Source organism: Canis lupus, chromosome 1 (assembly GCF_048164855.1).
Source record: "Canis lupus baileyi chromosome 1, mCanLup2.hap1, whole genome shotgun sequence".
NCBI classification, from domain to species: Eukaryota; Metazoa; Chordata; class Mammalia; order Carnivora; family Canidae; genus Canis; species Canis lupus.
In genome coordinates, this window is record NC_132838.1 from 57669473 (window position 1) to 57690517 (window position 21045).

Genomic DNA, 21045 nt, shown 5'->3' on the forward strand with positions numbered 1-21045 from the left:
CTCTTATGTGCTTATTCACTGGTCAGGCCTCTGGTGATTTGAGATATTTTTATATAACTCTTATATATTTGGGTAGAAGTGGCATTTTTATCCTAGAGTGACCTATATCCTAGTATTGAAAGAGATTTTGAAATTGTGTAAATCAGAACATACATTTTAATACTAAGAAATACCCATAGTTCCTTTATTTATATGGTTGAATGACCTTTTGGAGATTTACAAAATAATCATATTATGTTTATCTTTTAGAATTCTCCCTGGACTCTATAAGATTCTTTAAAAATGTATCATAAGCATCTGGTTACTACCCAAACCCTCAGTTAGTCTTACATAGTGGAAAGACACTGACCATCAAATAAATCTTTAATTCTTATGAAGAAAAACTAATGCTGTATCTAGCAAATGTACTCTTTTAAAAAAGAACTCTATTTAATGCACTACATTACCTGATTAATGTAAAGGGATTAACAAATGCATTTGTATCTGAAACTACAAAATAGAGCTATTCTATCACTTTCCTTTTGATGTACATTATCTAGATTATGTACATTATATTACATATATATATACACATACATATATAATCATATTAAAATCCATACTATTGGGTGCCTGGGTGGCTCAGTCAGTTAAGCATCTGCCTTTGGCTCAGGTTATGATCCCAGTGTCCTGGGAAGGAGCCTTGTTTCTCCCTCTCTCTCCACCCCTCCCTCTCCATTTATGTTCTCTCCCTCGCTTCCTCTCCCTCAAATACATAAATAAAAAATGTTTTAAAAACATGTCTAAAGTCCATACTGTTCTAGGACGGAAAGACTCTTAGTGGTCTACACCAGTGTTCCTCAGATTGGATTTACCTCCAGAGCTTTAAAACTTGGCTTACCATGAGCATCCTGGTAACAAATGGAAACCTCTGGCATTGGACCCCAGGCATCAAAGGTTTGAAAATATCCCAGGTAATTCAATGTGCAACCTAGTGTAACAAAAAGTGGCCTAAGCCACGGTGATCCTCAAATTTGTGCATATAAGAATCACCTTTAGAATTTATTACAACATAGATTCTTGGTCGTTACTCCCAGAGGATCTAATTCAATACATCTGGGCTTAGGTCTGAAGGGTTTCAAAATCCCAAATGATATGGACTGAACTGAAACCCTCCCCCCACCCCACACACACACACACCATTCGTATGTTAAAGATAGGACTTTTAGGAGGTAAAGTTACTTAAGGCCATAAGGGTCATAATCTCATCATAAACCCAAGTAGGACTGGTGGCTTTAGGAGAAGAAGGGAGAAAGATCCCTCACTTTCTACACATGCATGCAGCAAGGAAAGGCCATGTGAGGACATAGTGAGAAAACAGGAAGAGAGCTCCCCCAGAAACTAAATTTGCCAAGCACCTTGATCTTGGACTTTTGAGCCTCCCTCACTGTGAGAAATAAATTTCTGTTGTGTAAGATACACAGTGGTATGGTATTTTGTTGTGGCCGCCCAAGCTGAGTAATAGACCAAGTAATGCTGATGCTGGTGGTCCATAGACCGCATTCTGAGTACACTAGCTGAAGCCACATCCCCCAGGAATTCTGTTTCAATTTTAGGGTAGTGCAGGGCATCATTATTTTTTAATGTTTCCCGGGTGATGCTGATGTTTAACCTGGACTGAGAACCACGGACCAAGGCCAATTGCTTCAATTAATAGCTAAGGACACTGAAACTCAAGGAGGTTAAGTGGTTTGCTCTAGTTAACATGTATGCTATTGCTGAATTTTCCTGATTTTTAGGAATAGTAAAAAATTTCTTCTGGGGCCACACGCTGGTATGTGAAAGATTTAGTCCTAGAACCCAACATTCTCCATTTCCAAGATTGACCCATTCATTTCCCCTCAAAACATTTATTTGTTTAATTCAGGTAGATTCACTTTAAGTGGCTTTTTCATTGTAGTACAATCCCAAGAATGTTGTATTCTGTGTTCTATGTCTGCTCCATAATAGTTGCTATTTGTTGTGACATGTTTAATGATTAATCATAAAGTGAGATTTTATATATATATATACACACATTTATATGTATATATGTGCGTGCATGTGGCCAATCTTCACCCTGTAATAGTAACGTGCCCACTATGAGTAGAAACATTGCCACTAGCATTATTCTTCTTGTAAGTAGCAGGAAACATAGAAAATTGATTTATGCAATAAAAATGTAAAAATCTGTTAAAACTTTAGAATGTCTTAAAAAATCCCAGGTCTAATGAGAATAAATGACTCAGGAAGGTAAAAGCTTATTGAGGATTTCACCTCAAGGACAGGACCTTGCTTAGGTGGCAATTGCTAAGTATGTATTGAGGAGCATACTTTGCCCATATATCAGTGGAAAATTATATGTAGCATACATCATCGGGCTTAGCAATGCTAAATGAGGGTGCTATCAATTTACATTTTGAGTAGGTATTTGATTTCTTCCAAAAATAAAGCTTACTTTTCCTTATGTGTTGATAATTTGATAATTTTGTTAATGGAAAGAATGCAAGTTTACATTTTTAAATAAATTGTCACAGTTCATATAAAATATGAGAACCTGAAAAGGAGAAGTTATATTTTTTTGGCCAATGATGCAGCATGGAGAAGTGGGAAAAAGAACATGTAGGTAGGACCCAGAGGCCTGACTTCTTTTCCCATTTCTACCAGTAATTAGCAGCAGGAACTGGCAATCACCACCTATATTAACCTCAGTTTCTTTGGAAAATGAAAGGGTTAGGATATGATTATTCCAAGATTTCTTCTTTCTTCTTTTTTGCATAGATGATAAGTGCATCTAAGAAAGCTGTTTTGCTCTTAGACTGTAGTTGGGTTTTTAAATTTTGCTGTTCTAGCCTTTTTTTTTTCTTTTTAGCATTTAAAAAAAAAAAACAGTATTTTCCACTTGGCCATGAAGAGCAAAAATAGCCACCCCAAAATGGAATTATTTATAAAAACTATAAAATCTGGAAGATAGAAGAAACAATCTGTATTCTTTGGAGCTAAGTTACAAAAATGTATAGAAAACTGTCATTGGGTTACATACTTAGGTTTAACATCAGCAAACTGGCAATTATTCCTATCATCCAAAAGATCATCTGAAAGACACCATCAATCCAAAACCACCATGATTTTCCTTGCTTAATACAGTTAATCTCATTGGCAGAAGAAAAAGTCCTGAATGGCCTAGCTGTTAAATGTTTCATTGAAAATTATTATTTATAATACTTGGGCAGCAGAAATTTGAAGTGAAACATTAACTACTGAAACAACTTCACTAGTTCAGCCAAAACTAAAATCAAGTATTACTTCCCCAAAATGCGTATCCAGCAATAGTACTCAGAAATAAATATATTAGTGAACCAGTGTAAATGAAAAGCAACCTTCACAATATTGTACATAATCATTAGGCCAGTACAAACATGGTAAATTAACATATTATCTAAATCTAATGCTTCATTTGGTTCAAATGCCCATTTAGTAACACTTTTACAGAATGGCGGTTTTTGAACATTCTGTATATTGGAATCACAGGGCTTTAAACACCTCAGTCAGTATGCTTTGATTGGCATAGGATACAACCTGGCCATCAGAAGCTCTAAAAGCTCCCTGGATTGTTCTAATGCTATGGAGCATTGGTTCTAACTTTGGCTTAACACTGGAACCATCTGGTATCTTTAACAACATATGGGATGCCAAGGCTTCATCCTAGAAAGAATTAAATCAGAATTTCTAAGAGTGAGCCTGAGCATTGTTGTGTTTTAGGTACTCCCCCAGGTGATGCTAATATGGGGTTAGAATTACTACTACAGAATATTGCCAAAGCAACTCCTTATCCTCCTGAATATTTTAGCATAAAATTCCATAAGGTTTGGCTTCCAAACTAATACAAACCTGGCCTAATCTCAACTACTTTCAGCAGCATTGTGAGCAGGTAGAGTGCATGAAGACAGAAGTTGGGTTATTTCTTGGAATAACACACTATAATAGCACATGGACGTTGGGCAATCAGATTCCGGGACCATGAACTAGTCCTAGGAATCTCTTTTTTTATGATTGTATTTATTTATTTGAGATAGAGAGCAAGAGAGAGAGAGAACACAAGCAGGGGACAGAGGGAGAGGGAGAAGCAGGCTTCCCACTGAGCAGGGAGCCCAACACGGGGCTTGATCCTAGAACCCCGGGATCATGACTTGAGCTGAAGGTAGACGCTTGACCAACTGAGCCACCCAGGCATCCCTGACCTCAGAATCTTCTTAAGGCAATTCTTTCTTAATTGTACTTTCCTGGAAGAAGCCAGACTTTGGTAAAAAGTGGAGAGGATTAAGAACTGTCCAAGCACCTGTTTATGAGGAATCACTAACTAAATCAAGCCTCAATGAACATCCATTTCTAAACTCCTCAGTGATGTTGACAGTTCTCAAAAGCCACATTTAAGAAAAATATTAATGTGAATATGCAATATGCTTAAACTACTTTTGGTTCTTTCCATGACTCAAAAGAATAAATAATATCAGTCATTCATGTTGCATATATCTATAATCATTTGCTTAATTTCGGAGAATAGTGCTGTAACTTGGTAGGTATATGGGACACCTTGGGTAGTTTATTTTACTTTTATTTATTTATTTTTTTTTTTTTCAAGAGAGGGAAAGAGAGGGAAGGGGCAAAGGTAGAGGGAGAGAGAGAATCTTAAGCAGGCTCCCCTCTCAGCACTGAGCCAGACACAGGGCTCCATCTCACAATACTGAGATCATGATCTGAAGCTGAAATCAAGAGTCGAACATTTAACCCATTGAGCCACCCAAGCACCCCCACCTTGGGTAGTTTAAAATAAATCAGTAAGTGATATAAAAATCATCTGTTTCAAAAATCAATTGAGAATAGAGAATAATTCACCTGAGGACTCTCAAACTGAAAGTGGGATTTTAGATATGAAGTTAGTACAGACCAAGTGATTTCAGGGAAAGAGCCTGGATCCAATACCAGAAAACATTAACCTTATGTTACGTTTATGTCATGTAGTCTGAGCCATTTATACCTTGGAAAATCCACTTCAACTATCTGAGCCTGTTTCCAGTCAAATGAACATAGTAATAATGCCGACATCAGTACCTGTGAGGATTAAATGAGACACATATGGAATTGCCTAGCATACTTGACCTGTTAGAAGATGGTGAGGCCAGGAAATATGTACCTGACGAAGAATTCTATAGAAGAGCCTTAAATTGTGAATGAGGATGGAGAGGTTAGAATTCAATTATGATTAATAATATAGGTAAATGTTTTGTTTTGTTTTGTTTTAATGATGAAAACTAGGTTCAGGAAGCTTGAGTCATCTGGAGATGAAGCAGTAGCAACAGAACAGTCTGGGCAATGGAGAGGGGCAGGTTGGCACTGGACAAGTCAGGGAGGCTGCGGGTCTGAGTCAGGGGGGTTGGAGAAGCCTGGGGTAGATGTCTGGCCAGGACTGGATGCTCAGAAATGGAAGGGAAACTGAAGACTACTACTAAGAACACTTCAAGTGCAACTGGGCTTAAGCAAACCAAGGTGATCATACCTCTTCAGTGACTCAAGGATGAATCTTTTAGGTGTAAGGTAAAGCAGTTTTACAAATAGACTAATTTGGCCTGAGGGAGAAAAAGAAAAAAAGTATTTCAAGAACTGAGACAGTTGTACAGTCATGGACCAGCTGGCTGGTTAGTAAAACCTAAAGGGCAAATTTGAGTTTAATGAATTAAACAAGAGAACAGAAACCATGCACTTTTAACAGCCCTATAAATGGGGTCCATTAGGCTAGAGCCAAGAATAAACTATAAGGACAACAATATATGGATAGTTTGTTTATATATTTTTTGTTTTGTTCAGACAAAAAGAACATAGAAGGGATGCTCCTATTTGACACAGACGACAAGCAGAACTCATTCCTTTTTTTCTTCCTTTATCACAAAAAAAAAAATAACCCTTCAACTGAAAGCGTCCAATGAACTTTGTGTGAGAGCTAATTGCAAACTTAGGTGAAGAATTTGCAAGAAAATAAACTAGCTCTCTAAAGCTTAACTCCTCTGGTCTACAAAAGTTACATCTCAGCAAGGAGAGTTTGCAAATAAGAACTTTCATCTCAAATCAGCACAGAGAGAGGTGAACACTAAAAGACCAGAGGTGGACAAGTAAGTAGAGTTCCAATTTTCAAAAAAGCAGCAGCTAGACTCCGGAAAGCAAGACAAGGGACTTTTTACAGATCCTGAGCAAAATTAATAAACCTATTCTTACAGTAGTATCTGGGTACTTAGAAAAGGAAGAAATCCAGACGTTAACAAGAATTCTCTAAGTAGTCATTTCCTTTTTTTGACCATGTTGCTACACCAGTAGAACAAGGACATCTCATAGACACATTTGTTGTTTAAGCTGTATCTGGGAGGAAGAAGTGGCGTTTTCCTAATCCTTGGCCTGGGTATGGGTGGGTAATTTTTTCTAATATCCACAAAGATGCCAAGCACACATGCACTGTAGCTGCTGTTCTGGTACAAGAAAAGAAAATATGACTAAGTAACACGTGGGTCCTCCATTGATGAGAATATTCATCAATGGCGTGTTAATTCAGTGTCAGTTGGCAGTGGAAAGTGCCTGAGAATGAGGACTTGAATGATGACATGGCATACAGACCAAATTTGCAGAAGACATAAAATTGGGAGGTAGAATTACTCAATTAATTACATCAGTGTTATTCAACATGTCAAAGAGCTAAAAGAAGAAGCCTGACTTAGCACAATCAAACTTCATAGAATCACACGTTAAGGAATGAACACTAACTAGAATGAGTAGGCTGGGGAAGGTGTGTTGGAGAGCAACTGTAAAAAACCTTGACTACTTCAGAGTTTTAGGAGAATATAATCCGGAGTCATCAGGGTAATACTGCTGCCATAATAACTCATAGGATTTACTTGAGGAAATACACTAATTAGAACAAAGCCATTAAATATCTTTTTAATCTTTTTACCCTGTGTTCTTTGGATGAAACCTTGAATTTATTATTGGGGTCAGATTTTGAAAGGGACAGTGGCAAAGGAAACTGCCTTCCGAGAAGTTTTCAGAAAGGAATGAAGAGAAGCTTGATGGAGTTGGTAGGTACCCAGCCAAACTGAAGTACTCTTCTGTGGAATCAAGGTGCCAGATGCTTCCAGAGGTCAAAGTTGCTGATATTTGAGGCCTGTTGCACGGGGGGCCTTTGCAAGAGGTAGATGTTATCCAAAAGCAGATTCTAGATCAATTGAAGGCAAAACTGGGGATAAGGGGAGCAAATGACAATGGGTACTGTCACCTTTGAAGAGCTCTAAATCCTGGTTGCATATTATGATCACCTGGGAAGAGAGTTTTAAATGCTGAAGCTTGAGACTCTAGCCCTAGAGATTCTGATTTATCAGTCTGGTGTGGGGCCCTCATTAAAAAGTATTTTATCAAAGCCCTGCTGCTGACTTACTGTTCTAGGTTGGAAAGTCACTGGGCTAGATGACTACTTGTTGAGAAACTAAATAAATCAAACCAGATGCTTTTTCTAAGGTGTCTTCCAAATTCAAGAAGATCAAAGGAAATGAAGACTTCTGGATTGCCTTCTACAGCTAAGCACTTTCACAATTTACCCTCTCTAATAATTGAATTAATACATATAAATCCCTTAGCACAGTGTCTGGCCTGTAGTAACTCAAATATTAGCTATTTGTATTGTATAACCATGTATAACCATTCAATGGAGGTACTGTATCTCTACATTACAGATGATGGAACTAAGATCTGTAGTTGGTTTATCCTTATCAAAATAAGGATTCAAACCAGATTAAATCAGTTCTCAATTAGAGAGCCCATTCTCTCCTGCTCCACAGGTCACCTTTAAAACTTCTGGAAGTTTGGGGCACCTGAGTGACTCAGTAGTCATGATCCTGGGGTCCTGGGATCAAGTCCCACATCAGGCTCCTGTCAGGGAACCTGCTTCTCTCTCTGCCTCTCTCTCCGTGTCTCTCATGAATAAATAAATAGCATCTTAGAAAAAAAAAAAATAACTTCTGGAAGTTTATGCAAATCAGTGGTTTACCTGAGTGAACATTTAAAAAATTTAATAAAACCACTTCCTCTTGAGCTGTTTGTAAGGAATCTCTCTTCAGAGGCATTTTTTTTTTTTTTTTTAAGAGAAGCCTAAAAGACCAAGAGTTTTTCCTAATGTGGCCTAATGTGGAAGGTCTTGAGAACCTGTGAGGACAGGGGAAACGGGTTGGAGGTGGCCCTTTAGAATTCCAGCAAAGCACTTTGAGGTAAACGAAGAAAAATACTGCTCTCTGGTAAAACATCTCCAGTTCTAAGGAATTGGATTAAACATCTGTCACTTTTGTACTTCTAGCTCTGGTAGGTTCGATTACACCCTAACACCGAGGTTGGAGGATGTGATGGCCTGGTCCTAGAGGACATCTCCCTGGAGTCAGGCTGGACCAAGCTGCCTGCAGGGGGGCTACTTTAAGACATGGGCCGGGGCAGCCGGGTGGCTCAGCGGTTTGGCGCCGCCTACAGCCCAGGGCGTGACCCTGGAGACCCGGGTTCGAGGCCCACTTGGAGCTCCCTGCATGGAGCTTGCATCTCCCTCTGCCTGTGTCTCTGCCTCTCTCTCTCTTTCTCTGTGTCTCTCGTGAATAAATAAATAGAAATCTTTTTTAAAAAATAAGAAATGGGAGGAAACTTCTCCAAAGGGGTTGTGACTACTAAGGTTGCAAATCCTCCACCTGAAAACCTCTGAGGATCCGAGGTCCGTCTCCTCTCCCTCCTCCTGCCTCACCCTCCACCCCCCCGCCCCCCGCCCGCAAGGGGCCTAGGAGACACGGTGGAGGAAATTTCCTCTCGAAGGCCGCGTCCATCAAATGCTCGGTCCGGGACCCCCTTTACCTTGGATGGTTAAAATCCGTGGAGTTGGCTTTTGGGTTTAGCGATCCCGTCAGCGCAGTGGAAGGGAGGGCAGCTTCCAAGGCGGTGATGTCCTCCCTTCTCCCTCAGAGTAGAACACGCGGGAGCAGAGGAGGGGTGAGTACGGCGGGGAGGGCGAGGGCCGCGCGGCTTTCCTCCCCCGGGGCCTCCCGACCTCCGTCGCTTCACAGTCGACCCCGAAGCCTGTGGGGTCGCTCGGAAGCTGAAGCAACTTGGGGCGCGAGAGGCCTGGCGAGGCAGGGGTGCGAGGGGCGGGGGGCGCGCCCCAGCGGAGGGGGGAGGTCGCGGTCCCGCCGCGGGGGGGTCCCCGCTTCCCCCTCCTCCTCCCCCCCCCCCGGTGACGTTGCGGTTTCCGCCGCGGCCCGCCCCTCCGCCCCCTCCGCCCCCTCCGCCCCCTCCGCCCCCTCCGCCCCTCCGCGCCCTCCGCCCCACACTCACCCGCCCGCCCGGCTCGCAGCAGCGCCGCCCGAGGCTGCAGCGGCGCATCCCGAGGCGCGGCGGGCGCCCTGAGGCCTCGGCTCCGAGGGCGCCGCGGGCTGAGGCGGGGGCAGGGGAGGCCCGGGCGCCCTGGACCGAGGCGGCCGCGACCGAGGGGGCCCCGGAGCCCGCGCCCAGGCCGGGGAGGCGAGGACCAAGCCGCGGCGGGGAGCGGTAAGCCGGGGGGCGCGCGGCGCAGCTCTCTTCCGGGGTCGCGGGCGGGTCGCGGGGCGCCGGCGGGAGGCGGAGAGCCACGTCCCGGGGCGCGCGGGGCGCGGGGCGTGCGGGGCCTCCTCCCGCCCCGGGAGCTGGGGCTCCCGCTGCCCGCGCACCCGCCGAGCCCCCCCGCCCCGCCGCGCCCCGCCGCCCCGGGGGCCGCCCGCACCGAGGCTGGGGCGAAGCTCCGGGCCGGCCCTCCCGGTGGCGCTGGGCGCTGGACTCCCGGGCTGGGAAGCCCCGTCCGCGGCGCGCGCCGGGGCCCGACGTGTCGAGCTGCGGTGGCGACCCGGGCCCCGTCGCTCCTCTGAGGCAGCGGCAGCCCCCGTGAGGCCGGCTGCCGTCGAAGGCTGACCGCGGCCCCGCGGCCCGGGGCGGGAGGGGAGCCTCGCCTGCCGGCGGTTCCTTGGCTCAGGAAAGGACACTGAGGTTCTAGGCTTCTTCGTGTCAACTTCTTTAAAAAAAAAAAAAATTATTTGTTTATTTGTTTATTTATTTATTTTTGTCTTTTCGTTAGTCCTGGTTTTCGTTACTGATACACTAAAGTGGACGTTCTCGTTGCAAAACAGTTCCACACACACACACACACACACACACACGCACACACTTTCTTCACAGAATTGAATCTTTCAGGAATTCGCTTTTCTTCAGCTCTGAAACGATTTCTCCATGAATGACAACTTCCGAAATGATGTGTGTGTGTGTGTGAGAGAGAGAGAGAGAGAGAGAGAGAGAGAGAGCGCCACGTTTGGTGGGCTGTTCAGACGCTACTGCCACAACGGGGAGGGGAAGGGGGTCACAAAAATGTCATGATTACGGGGGTCTTTGTCTATCATGTGTTGTTTTTTTTTTTTTAAGGTCACCATACAGGCACAAGTCGTGTTATGAAGTGTGTAAATTAGATGTATTTTAGTAAAAAACAGAGAAAAGACGGGGTTTCATGCCTCCGTCCTCTAGGGACCCCCCCCCTCAGCAAAAAAGTGCAATACCGGGGTGCTGGTATTCGGGGAGACAGACAAGGGTGTATAAGAAACTGCCCTGGTGCTCCTGGAGTTGCTTTGAAGAAGCCCCTGAGACTTTGGGCCTGGGAAGTGTCATTTCCCATTGATTGGTATATCATGTCCGTAGGACTTTCATCAATTCTTCGTTAATAAAGACACTTTCCTGCAAAGTGCATTTTTACATTCAGGTTAATAAGTATTGATAGTGGGCAGCCCCGGTGGCTCAGTGGTTTAGTGCCTGCCTTCAGCCCAGGGCATGATCCTGGAGACCCGGTACCGAGTCCCCCATCGGGCTCCCTACATGGAGCCTGCTTCTCCCTCTGCCTGGTGTCTCTGCCTCTCTGTGTCTCTCATGAATAAATAAATAATCGTTTTTAAAAAAATAAGTATTGATAGTACAGTCACCAAGTAAAAGGGAGTTCTCAAAAAGAAAGCATTTGGACAAAAAGGAAAATTTGCAGCAGCACACACAGTATAGGCCTTTGCCACCATGGGGGTTATTAGGATCTTGCTGCTTCTGCTGGGTAAAAGCTGTTGAGGTTAGGGGCTAGTGTGGAAGACACCGGTAGCGAGTCAACCAGTTTGGTCACATCAGGTCAGGACTATTGTAGTGACTAACATTTGTGTGAGCATCAACTTTAGTATTTATAAAATTAGTCCACAGATAAGCTAATACGGGTGTTCAGTGAGATTTGTGGTCTGGCTGGCCCAGTGATCTTGCAGTGCTGCCTTGAGAGGACCTGGTGGTCATCCATAACGTTCTTAACTTCACAGGTGTTGCCCTACCTTCCTCAGGGCTTCTTTTTAAAGATTAATCTCTGAAAACGTGTTTTATAAACGCAGGTGAAAATGCATTCTGCAAGTACATAGTAAAGTACTTATGTGTATCTTCATATTCTTTATGGTAGATTATTTTGGTATTTATTTCTACTGCTGTGGATCACACTGTGTGAAAGAAACTATGTTATTCCCATTCAGTATTATCATTGCAGCAAATGATTGGAGAGGAAAAAAGGACAAAATATTTAAATTTAGGTTTCAATATGTCAGTAATCTAAGTTTTCAAATGGGTAAAGAAGTGGTAAAAAGACTAGCATTTTGTCATTCCAGTGGATATGAAGTATTATTTAACTATTAGCATGTTTGAGTCTAAAATGTAGTAAGCATTCTTACTGTTTTTTTTTTTCAGCACTCCCCCTGCCCAAGAAAAAAAGAGAAATAGTGTTATTTTCCTGGGATGTGTTTGTGACAGGACTTGGAGCAGGGGAAGAGCCTGTGGTAGAACTTCATCATCATAGTGAATATTAGTATTTCATTTACTGAGAGGGCTGGACCTCACTATTCTGAAGGAGTGGGTAAGGGTACTCAGTGAGGTTCGATGGGCAACAGCCTTCTGAAATAATCTGTCCAAGCAGAGGACAGGACAATTGTTACTGGATGCCTGAGGGTTTCCTCATCTTGGAATTATACTATCTTCCTCTATTTGGGGGTCACCCAATTACCAGCAGATGTTTGGATGACACAATAAAATTCTCTAAACCTAGAATCAGTGCCCAACTTGGGAATTAGGCAAGTGTATAAGACCAGACTACCAAAAAGAAAAATTGTTTTCCCATGCAATTCATTTGGTGAGTTAGTGGCACAATAGGAACTAGAGATGAAAATCCCAGACTCCTGAGGCACTGATCCATGCGTCCATTTGGTGACGGTGATAATTAGAAATGGATGAATTTCAAAAAGTCTTGCCAACACTCTAAGGCCCAATTTTAATAAGAAATCCCCTTTAAAAAATTAAATTCTGCATTAAGTGGATACTGTTTTTAATTGAAATAATTGTTTTTTTTAAAGATTTTATTTACTCATGAGAGACACACAGAGAGAGGCAGAGACATAGGCAGAGGGAGAAGCAGGCTCCCCATGGGAAGCCCAATGCAGGACTTGATCCCAGGACCCTGGGATCACGACCTGAGCCAAAGGCAGATGCTCAACTGCTGAACCACCCAGGTGCCCCTTGAAATAATTTTTCTTTAAAGAAAATCTTTCTGTTAAGGAATAAACTTAGTCCTACGCTCTGACCCATCTACGCTTAGTGTTTCACAACTTCTATGCACATATGGAAGAGTGATTAGGTTAGTTGTTGGTGGAAAAGTGTTACAGAAAAGATTTAAACTAGTGGAAAGTATTATGGATGGGGTAAATAGGGGCCATTACGATTAATAAACCTTGCTTACAAATTCATGTGTTTAGACAATTAAAGGTAAGGGGAAAGTCCCTGATAGATCATATGGCTACATGAATACTTGGATTTTGAAATTGCCTAGTACTTTTAAATTTTTTCCAAATCTAATATTTGTATATCTTAGCATATTTTAGTGGAAGTGGAGAATGCTATAGAGCAGGTATCTTATCCTCATTTTAGGGGTGCAGAAATGGAAATACCATGAAGGTATTGACTTGTCTGTCATTTTACAAATAATTAGCAGCCTGCCTTAAATCAAGATGAACCCACACTGCACATTTATTTCTACTTTTCTCCTTCACAACTCCAAGTTCATGTTATTGAAGACTCTTACATTTCATTTTCCTACAGATGTAGTTTATGATGCCTTTTACTACTCACTGCTGTCCAGGGGCTGTCAGCTCTGTCAAATACTTACGTGCTTCCCAGACTTCTGTAAACTGGCCGTATAGAAGAACCCCTTCCTGCAGTTCCCTCTGCTTCCACTCTGGGCCTTGTAAGGATTCCATTTTGGAGGGCCTCTTCTAATTTCATGAATTCCTGCAGAGCCCTAGGCTCATCACTCAGTTCTCATTAGCTGCCTTCAGGTCTTTGGGTGCTTCACCAATTGTGTGGCTTGCTTCTGCCTATCCAGGCAAGCTCCAGCCTGTTGAGGGTGTGGAATCCAGATCCTCTTTCAGATGCCCAGAAGAGTATAAACCTGCAGGAGGCAGAGTGAGTGTTCTCAGAGCCTGTTGGAGATCACAAAGAAGGAAAAGGAATGATTTTAATTTGGCAAGAGAAGAAAAGACAGTTGAGGCCATCTGTTTATTTCTCGAATAGAGTAGTTTGTTCAGTCCTTAATTCAGAATAACACTGTGAATTTTAATGTGTGTTAAGATTACCACTGGATTTCCTTCTAGTTATTTCAACTCCCTTGGGATATTCCGTAAGCATGAACTTGGTAAGTGTTGTCATCAAATGTTAGTAAACAATTCCTGAAAGAACAGAATTTGCCTCTTTGTAGAGGCTATAAACATACTGATAATAAGCATAGTTTGTTTTGACATTTTATATTTGGTAATGGTTATAGCCATTGGATTAGTATGGTCCTGGTTTTAAAAATAGGACAGAAGACATATATGCAGGTAACTCTCAATTACATGTATATGGCATATCCATTGTAGGTTGTGTCCATTTGCTTTGTCCTAGGAAGGGTCAGAGAGAGTTTGTAACCGAATGTGTATGTCTGCATGCCTAAAGATTTTTTCTATTACTTAAGGAATTAATATTGCCTCTCCTCCCCAGTTAATGTGAAAAAAAATAGGTAATCATAGCAAAATTCCCTGTGTGCGTTTAAATTAGTATACTTTGCTCTTCTAGTAGAAATTGAATAGGTCCACAATCAGTTAAAGAGCTGTCAGTGAAATTTTTCCATTTGAAATACTCATTGCATACACAGATGCCTTAGAGTTGTAAATTTGTATTTGTTGATTAAATCAAGGCTTCTGCATTTTTCTCGCGTGTAACAAACTTAGCTACTAAGCAATAGGCACTTAATGCATGCAGATGTTACACCACAACAAAGTTGAATCAGCATTTCATAACTCCTAAAAGGAATTTGTAAAGGAAATGGGCTAGCAAACTTGTGAGTCTATAATATTTTTATTGATGAAGTACACAGGTCATATACTGGCTTTACTGTTGGAGTCTAATGGCTATTGCAAGAAAAATGGGGATATTTGTTAGCAATTCATGAAATAGGAAGTAACAATGTTAGATTGGTTTTATAAATTTTAGTGTATAAGGTAGTAATCTGCAGATTATGTTGTGATTCCAGCAGAGATTACTCATTTGCAGACGTAGTAGACTACAGATTGACACTTCCCAATAGAATACTCCCTTAGATTGAAGTACCGAAAGGGTTATTGCATTGCTGAAGTTAGTTTGCATCCAGAAAGTTGCGTCAGTGACAAGAATCTCAAGAATCGCATGATAAAAATCACTAAGTAGTTTAAAAGTGTTCTATGCCAAGGTACTCTCAACACCCTGACACACTGGGTAAAGCGGTAGTGAAGGTGGCCTGGCTGCAGGACAGTAACTGGTTACCTTTTTTACAACTCTGACTGTAACTCTTTCTTCCTGAAGCAGCACTGCTTTTGTTATTTGAGTCTACTGAGGATAGACTATTGTAAGTCATGGATTTCTAGAATTCCATAAATTCTGGTGAAGAACTCTTCTTGGGGCCTTTGCTGTTTAATGATATCATCCTAGGAGGTACATATGGGGCCAGACCCACCAACCCTGTGGATAATCAGGCTTGGGCCAGCTGCATTTTGGAATCACCTGCAGTGTTTACACTTCTCCCTTGGGGGGAATGGGCCTGGCAGGAAGGAAAAAGTAGCCTGAAAGGGAATGTTGAACAGCTGTTTTCCATCTTCCCTGAAGAAAAAGAAGAGGAAATCGACTTACAGCGAGCATCAAGAGGGATTTATGCTAAATACAGGGAAGTTTTTCTGAATGTTTTAACCTTTAGAATGGCTTTCTGAAGGAGTCCTTGGAGTTCTTCTGTGTTTAGAAAGGTTTAAGTGAGGCTGTCCTGGAGGGATGTCTTGTCAGGTTCTAATTTTATGACATTGGCTCATCAGGATATGAAAATCTTAGGAATTAAAAAGGATTTAATTATATGAACATAGAAGAAATGGTCAGTTTTAGTGTTTGAAACTCAAGTTGCCTTTATGGTTTCTTCTTAGCATTTTTGTTATTAGAGCAAAGTATTTGCTCACTGGTAAATATTGATCATGTGTAAGAGTCCTTTAAACTTTCATTCAGGTGTGCATTATAATATCTGAAAATTCCTTTTCTCTATACTTACTCTGTTTTCTCTCCCCGAACAGGTCGCTTTTCTCTACATTTCTTTTTTTTATTCTAGAAAATCTTAAAAAAAGGTTTTGGCACCAGACTATAGTATTCCATTTGGGCTTTTCAGTAATACCTTTTATGTTTTTTCTGCTCCATTTTTTATAGTATAACTAGACTGGCAGTAGTGGCCACAGGAACATATGGGGCATTCATCAGTTATGTGGTCAAAATACAGAGGTTGCCTATGTCAGAAGGAGTCTGGAAACTTCTCTCATTTACCAAACTTCTTATAGCAGTATTTATGATTAAAAATTAATAATGGTATTTATAAAACCAGAATGTGAACTTTGTTTCACTTTTGTTTGGGAAGATAGACTCTCCAAGAGAATTGATTCTGTGGTTTTAGGCCAATGGTTCTGATTTTTGGTTTTTGGTTTTGGTGTTTTGTTTTGTTTTTTCAGTATTAACATTAAACTACTTGAGGTGTAATTATCTTAAAAGCAAGTTCATTTTGATATAACAAAGTGTTGGGAAAAGCACTCCCAGCCAATGTCAGTGGGCAAGAAGTAGAGCCCAGAAAAGTCAATGTCTTAGGCAATTGGAATAAGTATCTCAACTTAGTTTTACAGTCCATGGTTTTAAAGCAGCTTTGAAATGTTTTCACAATTACCTCTCAGAGGAAGCTGATTCTTGGAGGCACTGAAAAACCTGCAGAGTTATCTTAGGTAAGATAATTTTTGCTGACTCCTTTGATGATCAGCTTAATTTCTTCTTAACCTCCTTTATCTTTAAGTCTTCACAAGTTAGAGCCTATCGATCGGTTCTATTGATAACCCAGTAGAAATAGAAAGCAAAATAAGAATCAATCTGTTGGGGTAGCTAGCCGGCTCAGTTGGAAGAGCAAGTGGCTCTTAATCTTGGGGTATTGAGATTGAGCCCCAAATTGGGTATAGAGATTACTTAGATAAATGAACATTTAAAAATGTTAAGCTCCACTGTTTCTCCTAAGGAAACCAGCATTGTTCAGATTGGATTCATCACACATTAACCATATGTTATCTTAAGGTTCTAAAGTCCTCACCATTAAAATTTTGAGACTTAACTGTGACTTGCATAGAATTATTCCATGTTAAATTCAAATTAATAAATAGTATTTTGAAAATATGCCCTAGGAACTTGGGAACTTTACAAATTCAAGTTCACTTCTACTTATTGGATTTCGTCTTACAAGTTTTAGGTTAAGTTGGACCACATTCAGTATCTCTTTCTTGGGGAAGAAGTACGTGTAGTATTTATCTACTCAGTTGCCATAAAATGATAAATTCTGTGTCTAAAGAAGTTGAATTGAGCTAGCAGTGTTAGGGCGGTTACATAATAGATCCTTCTTTGTGTGCTTACACCTTTTTTTCTTGGTGAAGCCACTGAAGTTTGGTTCAGTGATTGCAAGTTTTAGAAAAGATAAATCTGTATTCCTTGGGAATGAATGCTTTGATATTTAACTTTTTCCAATGTACTTTTGAACCTGGAGAGTTAGATGAAAGAACATTATACTTGAGCGATAGAAATACTGAAAGGATTTAGTCATTCAGCAAGTATTTGCCAGGTACTTCTGTGTTTGAAGAGACGTCTGTGTGGAGGCGAAGAAGGGAAGCATACAAAATAAATATGACATGGTTTCCAACCTTGGGGAGCTATAAAATCTGGTTGGTGAAGGATAACCAAGTATGAAACTTTATGAGAACAACTAAATGCTGACCAGAGCTGAATGCATGCAGTAGAAAATTGCAGGAAAGAGGAGATCCATAGGATTACCCAGGCAGATAATACCCCCAGCTAGGAGAGGACTTTGGGTCTCAGAGGACTTTATGCCAGAAAGGGGAAGGGAAAAAACACATCACAAGCAGGGCAGCTGAGCCAAGGCACAGGAAGCAGCGAAATAGAGTGGCTGCCAGATTGAGGAGAACTTGGGCAAATCGTGGGAATTCACTTCTCTCCTGTATCATTCTCTTTTCTTTCTTCCTTCACTCTGCATCAGTTCTTTCCGGGCTCTCCACAAGTATTTCCTGAAGGTGTCTGATTGCTTGTAATCAGCGTGCATATCGGTATAGGAAAGAGAAGACCCCTGCCTTACAGCAGCTTCTACCCCAGTGGGTCAGATTCACCTCAGATCCCTTTGGGATCCAGAGAGGACTGAAACAGTTAACTATGAGAAAGGAAGTATACCTTCACTAGTACTAAATGTGTACTTTAGTAAACACATAATGAAGCTAGCAACATTCTTCTTTTTTTTTTTTTTTTTTTTTTTTTTTTTAGATTTTGAGAGAGGCAGAGACATAGGCAGATGGAAAAGCAGGCTCCCAATAGAGAACCTAATGTAGGACTCCATCCAAGGACCCCAGGATCATGACCTGAGCCAAAGGCAGACGCTCAACCACTGAGCCACTCAGGCGCCCAGCTATCAACATTCTTACCCCATTTTTAGGCCCAATTCAGGCACCACTGCCTCAGTACTTCTTTCTTTCTCCACCCCAGCCAGATGTGTCAACTTCTGTAAATCTCAGAAGTAGTTTGTCATTCTCATGCAGATATCCTTCTTTTTATTTTAATGGTTTGGGTAAATGTTTCATTTCTCTTGCCATCTTATAGGATGGTGTAAGCGCCTTCTTGGCTGGCGTTATTCCTGAATTCTCAAGGAATACTGAACATTGCATGTACGAGGCCACAGGGGGAGACCACTTAAGCATGGAGTTGGCAGGGAAGGCTTAATAGAATGTTGTATTTGAGAAAGATAAGAGGTTGGGTGTGGAGCAGGACAGAGGAGGAGCCCCATGGGAGAGAGTAACAATGGGAATAAAGGAGAAAAATAAGAGTTGTGCTCAAGCAAGGAGGAGTAGCTAAGTGTGAAGGGAGAATTTGTGTAGGGAGAAAATGAGTGATAAAATGAAGGTAGGAGGTGTTAGACTGCAGAAGCTCTTGGATGAGAGAGTTGTTCATTTTATTGTGAGAATAGTGGCTCTTGAGTAGGAAAATGATATCATAATGGTGATTCTTTAATTTGTGAGGAATTTTGTGGTTTATAAAGATAGTTGTTTCATGGGTACTATGGTCAGACTATATGGGTTTCTCTCTTGGTTCCTTCACTGTCTGTGTGACCTTGGGTAACTTAATCTACCTATGCCTCAGTTTCCTCATCTGTAAATAGGGAATGATATTAATATCTACATTATGGGCCTGTGGTGAGGATTAAATGAGTTAACCCATGTGAAGTACTTAACACAGTTCCTGGCACTTGGTAAGCACTACATATATTTATTGTTATAAACAATATTGCTATAAGCAATAAGAATTATAATCTATTTTTTAAAAGATTTTATTTATTTATTTGAAAAAGTGGGACAGATATAGCAACAGAGAACAAGAATGGGGAGGAGAGGGAGAACAGAGAGCCCCATGAGGGGCTCTATCCCAGGACTCTGGGATCATGACCTAAACCAAAGGCAGATACTTAACCAACTGAGCCACCCACGTGCTCGCAATTTCTACTTTAGAAATAAGAAAATTATAGAGCTAGGACTCTGTATTAGTTTCCTAGAGCTGCTGTAACAAAGTGCCTCTAACTGGGTGCTTAAACAACAGAAATTTATTGTCTCACGATTCTAGAGGCTAGAAGTCCAGAACTAAGGTGTTGATGGGGTTGGTTCCTTCTAAGGCTAGGAAGGGAATCTATTCCATGCCTCCGCCAGCTTCTGGTGGTCTCTTTCAATCTTTGGCATTCCTAGGCTTGACAGTACTTCAACCCAATCTCTACATTCACATGATACATTCTCTGTGTGTCTGTCTCCAAATTTCTTCTTTTTACAAATATACCAGTCATATTGGATGAGGGGCCTATCCTACTCCAATATGACCTTTTCTTAATTAATTATATCTGCAACAACCCTGTTTCCAAATACGGTCACGTTCTGAGGTATTGGGGATTTAGACTTCTACATGATGACTTTTATAAGACACAGTTCAACCCATGACAGACTCCAAATCAAGTCTTTTGAGTCTATCACATTATGACTATTGTGTGCCAGAAGAATTATAGAAAAGGGGAGGAATCTGCAGGTGTGTATGAGAAACCGTTAATGAGCTTCCCTTGGCTCTTCTTTCTCCTTTTTGCCTGGACCTGCACCATTCTCTGAAGGGCCACAGTGATGCTCATGTCACAGAGAGCCTTGGGATATCAGTATGTCCCTGTCTCCTGAAGGGATCTTTTACATTTCTTTCTTCTTTCCAACATGGCAGTCTCTGGGACTTCTTTCCATTTGAGGATTGGAGTCAAAGGTATTAAGATAAGTTTAGGGACATTATACTTGCACTTGGTAATTTCAGCCTTTATAACTTTGGATGATATATTACTGTCCCAAAGTATAAGTGATAAAGAAAGAATTGAATACTTTTGGAAAGAGGCAAAAATCCAGAGTATCAATGGTAAGGATTTTACTAAAGAGTTGATTGGACTCTCTGCATCTCTATGAATAAATAAATAAAATCTTTAAAAAAAAAAGAGTAGATTGGAGAAGAGTAAGCAGGTATATATGCAGAGGTAAGATAGAAAAGATATATGCAGAGGTAAGATGGAAAAGTTGATGCCTCTCAGGTTTATAGTTGTGATTGAGGAGGAATGGGCAAATGTGATTGAGGTTTATAAGCCACTAAGGAAGTTAGAAATATCCTCAAACAATAGAAATTGCCTGTGATGGTTAAAAAGAGTACATGCGCAAGTGGTGATTTCAGGTAGTGAAGGTATTAGGAGTTATCACTGAGAGAACTAAGGGGTGGTTCCAGGAATCAAAGAGGCTCACCCCACTTTGCTTGCAGGTTGGGAAGAATGAGGTGTGGCCTTCCAGAAAGAGCACAGCAGAGGAGAGGATGTCATTGAAAGAGCCAAAATTTCTTTATAAGATCTTTAATTTGGATTGGAAGATAACCTAAGTGACACTTGGTCTTCCACCCCTGCCCCATTTTCAGGAATTGCTTCCACATTCATTTAGGATAATACATGAGAAGAAAGTTTAGAAAATAAGATGTGTACAAAAGGAGTTTTCTTCAGCATCCAGCTCCACAAAGATAATGCCATCAGGTCGGACCCAAAGAAATAGCTGGGTGGAATCTTGTTGTGAGCAGAGGTTGGGTAAAATGGGGAGGGTCAAGATGAGAAGTGTATGCCTAGATAGGGAGATGTAGAGAACAGAACTAACGTTCCCAGAGTAGGATGCTAAAGACAGTATGAAATAGAGATGG

At 41.3% G+C, this 21045-nt stretch overlaps 2 protein-coding genes across 18 annotated transcripts in view; one reads left to right on the forward strand and one right to left on the reverse strand.

Annotated features, from left to right (window-relative positions):
• Positions 1–9320, reverse strand: part of WDR27 (WD repeat domain 27) — a 216087-nt gene extending 206767 nt beyond the window's left edge. For 5 of the 15 annotated variants that reach the window (XM_072831368.1, XM_072831344.1, XM_072831361.1 and 2 more), the window contains exon 1: positions 8944–9319. Coding sequence is in view for 1 of the 15 variants with exons in the window: in XM_072831241.1 (XP_072687342.1) it covers positions 881–889 (9 nt within the window). In the remaining 14 variants the exon portion in view is untranslated. Of the gene's footprint in view, positions 1–880; positions 944–8943 lie in introns of those variants that run through there. The other 10 variants (XR_012033376.1, XR_012033377.1, XR_012033375.1 and 7 more) reach the window with 4 other exon arrangements.
• DSE (dermatan sulfate epimerase) overlaps positions 8181–21045 on the forward strand; it is an 81096-nt gene continuing 68231 nt past the window's right edge. The window contains exon 1 of one of the 3 annotated variants that reach the window (XM_072831420.1): positions 8181–8321. The gene's annotated coding sequence lies outside the window, so the exon portion shown is untranslated. Of the gene's footprint in view, positions 8322–8920; positions 9079–9476; positions 9634–21045 lie in introns of those variants that run through there. The other 2 variants (XM_072831412.1, XM_072831428.1) reach the window with 2 other exon arrangements.